Genomic DNA, 6268 nt, shown 5'->3' with positions numbered 1-6268 from the left:
GAGGACCAGAACCAGCCAGGAACTCACATCCACCTTTACAATCAGAGACTGATGATAGTGTCGATAGCGATTTCTGGAAGGAGAGCACAAAACGTCTGACATGTTTAAATTCTCTGGAACATAAGGAAGTTCCTGTCAGTGCTGACAAAGAAAAAGATTCAAGATGTGAGAAAACATTTAGCTGCTGTGAGTGTGGGAAAAGATTTGGCCGCAGGACACGCCTAAATAGACACATGAAATGTCATACAGGAGAAAAACCTTTCAGCTGCTCAGTTTGTAAAAAATCTTTTTCAGAGAATGGAAGTTTACAGAAACACATGCGAGTCCACACAGGAGAGAAGCCATTCAGCTGCTCAGTCTGTAAAAGACATTTTGCATGGAAAGGTCATTTTCAGAGTCACATGAGAATTCACACAGGAGAGAAACCTTACAGCTGCTCATTCTGTGATAAAGCTTTCCGTGAAAGTGGAAATCTTAAGAGACACATGGCCCTCCACACAGGAGAGAAGAAATACGTCTGCAGTTTTTGTGACCAAAGATTCACCTGGCCTCAACAGCTCAAAATCCATCAGTGTGTTGGTCAACATTTACAACTAGAGACTGGAAACCAGCCTGGAGACTCTTCTGAACCTGAGACTGATGACAGTGCTGATTGGAAGGAAACCAGAGAACCTCAATCAGCTTTAAACTCTCTGAAACATGATTCAGGATGTATGAAACCATTTAGCTGCTCGGAGTGTGGGAAGTCATTTGGCACCAACGCACATCTGAAGAGACACATTATAACTCACACAGGAGAGAAAGCTTTCAGCTGCTCTGATTGTGGGAGAAGATTTGGCCGTAAGGCACATCTACAAGAACACATGATGACTCATACAGGGGAGAAACCGTTCAGCTGCTCAGTTTGTGAGAAATCTTTTGTATGGAGAGGACGTTTATTGAAACACATGAGCGTCCATACAGGAGAGATCCCTTTTGGCTGCTCAGTGTGTGATAAAAGATGTTGGCACAAGTCAGATCTGAAGAGACATATGATGACTCACACAGGAGAAAAACCTTTCAGCTGCTCAGAGTGCGGAAAAAGATTCATACAGAGGGCACAACTGACACAACACATTACAGTCCACACAGGGGAGAAAAATTACAGCTGCGGTGTTTGTGATAAAACATTTGCCTGGGCTTCACAGATCAAGAGACACAAATGTGTTGGTCGTCAGCTGTCACAGCTTCATCAGAGTCAAACTGAGGAGAACAGAGAGGCGGAGCCTCCAGCCAGCAGCGACCCAGGCTGCATCTCATAACACTTATCTGATAGCTCCTCGGCTGAACCGGAACTCGTTCTGTCCCTCCTTGGTGAAGGCCATCTCAAAGCTCTTATTTGTGTCCCCGAAGAGGGAGCATTGAGGAGGATTGATCGAGGATACAGAGAGCAGTCTTCGTGGAAGCTGTGCAGCTGAACGAGTTGCTAATTCCTCCCAAACAGCTGACGTAGTCATGTGACGATTCAGAGGAAACAACATCTCATCTCTCTAAAACACATTTACTCGTTGCCTCTCTCTTCCTTTCCCTCCCGTCTCTCCCGTGCCTCCACGGTGGGAGTCAAGGAGGCAATTAAATGGCTATGAACATAAGATCAATCCACATTGTGTAAATGAAATGGGAAATCACTGTGGCAAAAACCTATTAAGCTGCTCTGGGACTGGAGCCTCTTCTGATCCTGAGACTGATGACTGATCCTGACCCTAAGGAGACCAGAGAACCTCAGTCAGCTTTAAACTTGGAAACAAATCCATGTGTGAAGAAAGGCCGGCATCAGTGCGGTTTCTGTCAGTGAGTCACCTCTGCGTTCAATAACTTTAGTAACTTAATTTCTCTGGTTATTGTATCGATTCATGTGCTGATATTTTGTGTCATCAAACGTTGTACATCAAACCAAAAACTACGTAACATACGCAGAGATGTTCCCACCTGGGCGGCCAGAGCTCAGTTAGATCGGCCGTCCATGTTTAAAGGATTACTCCTCGACGCAGCGGCTTCGACTCCGACCTGCGGCCCTTTGCTGTGTGTGATCTCCTCCTCATGTACTGGACCAGACTGGCCAGTTCATTAAGTACTACAGTACATCTCCTCATGTACTGCACCAGACTGGCCAGTTCATTAAGTACTACAGTACATCTCACTACAGTACTACAGTAGATAGGTGTGATATTCAGATGTCCTGATCCAACGTGTTGGTACACGTGGTCTGCCGCTGCGAGGACGATCGGCTGCCTTTCCTGTCCCTGTAGTTCTGTCCTAGACATCTCACAGTAGGGACATTGCGATGTATTGCTGTCCTCATGCCTGCTTGCACCTTGACGCCTAAGGCACATTTACGCAGTTTAGCGGGGACCCTGGACTTTCCAGATTTTCCAACTGGGACCAAAATGGCCGACCGCCTCAGCTGTTGTTGTCTTTTTGACCCTTCAACAGGTGCATGTTCATTAAATGTTTATGGTTCATTGAACAAGCATGGAAACCATTGGATGCCCCCCCCCCCCCCCCCCCCCCCACTGGTCCAACCGAGGAGCAGCTTCTCTAAGAGACTCCGACAGCTTCATGTCGCACGGACCGCTACAGGAAGTCCTTCCTACCACAATAAAACTCTTTAACACGTCACCCCTGGGTGCTATAAGACCCTGTTACTCCACAATACTGCACTATACTATATATTATACTATACTAATACTGCACTATACGATATATTTATACTATACTAATATTCTTGCACTATCTATAGTATATATACTTACTAATACTGCACTATACTATATATTTACTACACTAATACTACTGCACTATACTAACTATTTACTATCACTAATACTGCACTATACATATATCTACCTACTAATACTGCACTATACTATATATTATACTACACTAATACTGCACTATACTATATATTATACTATACTAATACTGCAATATACTATATATTATACTGCACTAATACTGCAGCCTGCACAATTGGTTTATTAACATTTTACCATATTATTTAAGCAGGTGCACATTTTGTTTCCCCATCCTGTATATATCCAAATATTTGTTCTTATATTTTATTCTTATTATTGTTTCATGTACACTGTATGTATGTATGTATATTTTTCCTAGTATCTCATTTATATTTATATTCTGTGTTGTGCTGGTCCTGGTCCGGGGACCCTGAAACCTGCCGAGGGCAGGAGATAAAACGTCCTGTGGGCTGGTGAGAGGAGTCCTTCAGATGCTGCGAGCTCATGCAGACAGCGTTTCCTCTGGATGTGCTCATGGCGGCATTGGAGTCCCGTTGATGGCGCTGGTTTTCACCACCCGCTGCAGTGCCTTGCGCTCTGCAACAGAACAGCTCCCATACCACACTGTTGCACAGTTGTCAGGATGCTTTTCTATTGCACAGCGATAGAAGTTCACCAGATAGTTGAGGAAAGCTGTTCTTCCTCAGTGTCCTCAGGAAGAAAGCGCGTGAGCCTTCTTGACCAGGCAGGAGGTGTTGGTTGACCAGGACATTTCCGCCGAGATGTGGATCCCCAGAAACTTGAAACTGGAGACACGCTCAACAGCCATTCCATCGATGTGGATGGTGTCGTGCGTGCTCTTGGCTCCTTTCTGAAGTCCACGATGACTCCTTGTTTTGGTGGGTTGAGAGCTGGTTATTTTCAGTGCACCATGTGGCCAGGTGCTGGATCTCTTCCCTGTAGGCAGTCTCATCGTTGTTGCTGATGAGACCAATCACCGTATGTCGTCCGCAAACTTGATGATGGAATTAGATTCGTACACAGGCTTGCAGTCGGAGGTGAAGAGGGAGTAGAGAAACGGCTCAGCACACAGCCCTGTGGTACACCAGTGTTGAGTGTGATGGACGGGAGCAGTTGGAGCCTGATCGACATTCTGGGTCTGTTTGGTAGAAGTCCAAAATCCATTGCACGGAGGTGTTGATGCCCAGGTCTCCAGTTTGGCTTATTAACTTAGCCGGGATGACGTGTTGAATGCTGAGCTGAAGTCAACAAACAGTCATTCGTGCAATAGTGTTCTTATTGTCCAGATGTGAGCACAGAGTGCAGTGCCATGAAACCGCATCCTCTGTGCTCCTATTGCTACGGTAGGCGAACTGTTAGTCCAATTTTGATGGTAGCGAGTCCTTAGGTGTGCCAGGACCAGCCGCCTCAAGCACTTCATACGATGGGTGTGAGTGCTACAGGGCGGTAGTCGTTAAGGCACTTCGGGCTGGAGTGTTTTGGCACTGGCACAATGGACGTGCATTTAAAGCATGTTGGTACAGCAGCTTGGGCAGAGACAGGTTAGAATTGTCTGTAAAACTCCAGCGAGCTGCTCCTCCACATGCCCTGATACGCTCCAGGGAGTTATCCTCCGCAGCAGCCTTGTCGTGCTGATCCTGCTCATGCCTTGCAGACATCTTGGAGAGAGTGTGATGGGGGGGTGGTCAGCTGAGGGTTTGAGCTTGGTGGCAGTTTCTCTCTCTTTTGTCTCTTTCAAAGCGAGCATAAAATCATTAACTCGTTCAGAAGTTGACATCATGGCTACGGGGGTGGAGTGAGTGGGTTTATAGTCACTGATGGCCTGAATGCCCTCACATGCGTGCAGGATCAGCGTGAGAAGTGTCCCTCTATCTTCAGCTTTGTAGAGTACTTGGCCTCTTTGATGCCCCTTTTCAATTTGCCCTGGATGTGCTATAGGCCTGTGCTCTCCTGATCTGAAGGCAGTATTGCGTTCTTCAATAGGAGTCGCACTTTTCCTGTTCATCCATGGCTTCTGATTTGGGATGTGTGTCTGGCTTCTGGGTTGTAACAGTGTCATGGTGGTGTTATATAATCCATACAGAGGAGTGTAGCAGTCATGTCCGTGTGAGAGCCACTGGTGCTTGAGTGAACGTACTCCAGTCTGTGTGTAGAAACCTTCCTGAAGTGATGATCTGCTCCTGCAGCCACACCTTGATGGTCTTCACTGATGGCTTCACGCGTTGATGAGAGGTGCATATTTGGGGGTGAGATGTATATATATACATAATATAACATATATATACATATATATATACATATTATATATATATAAGTATATATATATATATATATATATTAATATAATATATATAATATATCTATATATATCATATATAACATATATATACATAATAATATACATATATATATACATAATATATCTACTTATATATATACATATATATATACTATATATACATATATACATAATAACATATATATATCTACATATATACAATATATACATAAATATATATATATCTACACATATATATATATACATATCTATATATACATATATAATACCACAATATATATATATTATACATATATATATACATATAATATATATATACATACATATATTATACATATACTATATTATATACTATATTATACATATATATATATACAAATATATACATATATATACATATACATACATACATATATATATTATGTATATATATATAATAATAACAACACACATATATATATATATGTGTATATTATATATATATAAAATATCTACATATATATATATACATATATAATACCTATAGTATATATATATTACAATATAACATTATATATAATATATATACATAAATATCACATATATCTATATATACATATATACATATATATATATACACACAATATATATATATATAATTATATATTACACACATTATATAATACACATATTATATATATATTTATATTATATATATATATACCATAATATATATATCATATATATTATCTATCGGTTTAGATAATAGAACGCAACTACAATTAAAGTGTATGTTCTAAACTCATAAATCACTAAGTTAAAAAAAAAGAAAAAGCATTGTTCCAAAACACATCCGGCTTCAAGTCTGACGACACAGAAAAACATGAAATTATAATGTTAGAATATACGAGTTAGGAATTTATTTAATGTTGAACCCCGTCTCTGGTCGTCATGGTGAGGCGTTGGACTCGCTGCTTTGTCTGTGAGCGCCAGAGAACCACACCTCCAAATAACACAACTTTACATACGTAAACTCAGCAAAATAAAAGAAATGCAGCTTTTTCAGGACAGTGTATTTTAAAGATGCTTTTGTAAAAATCTAAATAACTTTAGAGATAGATAGAGAGATATTTATTGAGCCCAAAAATGGGAATACCGTGTTTTGACTGGCCGCACTACATCAGTCACCACACAT

The 6268-nt window shown here is 41.1% G+C and overlaps 2 protein-coding genes across 3 annotated transcripts in view; one reads left to right on the top strand and one right to left on the bottom strand.

The window, feature by feature from the left end:
- Positions 1 to 2537, top strand: part of LOC116686452 (gastrula zinc finger protein XlCGF57.1) — a 9392-nt gene extending 6855 nt beyond the window's left edge. Inside the window, exon 4 of one of the 2 annotated variants that reach the window (XM_032511474.1) lies at positions 1 to 2537. This exon is cut by the window's left edge and continues 54 nt beyond it. In XM_032511474.1, the coding sequence (XP_032367365.1) occupies positions 1 to 1301 (1301 nt within the window). In that variant the 3' untranslated portion in view covers positions 1302 to 2537. The other variant, XM_032511475.1, reaches the window with a different exon arrangement.
- LOC116686444 (oocyte zinc finger protein XlCOF7.1-like) overlaps positions 1 to 6268 on the bottom strand; it is a 588898-nt gene that overhangs the window by 253673 nt on the left and 328957 nt on the right. The window lies entirely within an intron of this gene.

Source organism: Etheostoma spectabile, unplaced genomic scaffold (genome assembly GCF_008692095.1).
Source record: "Etheostoma spectabile isolate EspeVRDwgs_2016 unplaced genomic scaffold, UIUC_Espe_1.0 scaffold378, whole genome shotgun sequence".
Lineage (NCBI taxonomy): Eukaryota > Metazoa > Chordata > Actinopteri > Perciformes > Percidae > Etheostoma > Etheostoma spectabile.
This window is presented reverse-complemented; position numbering and strand designations above follow the sequence as displayed.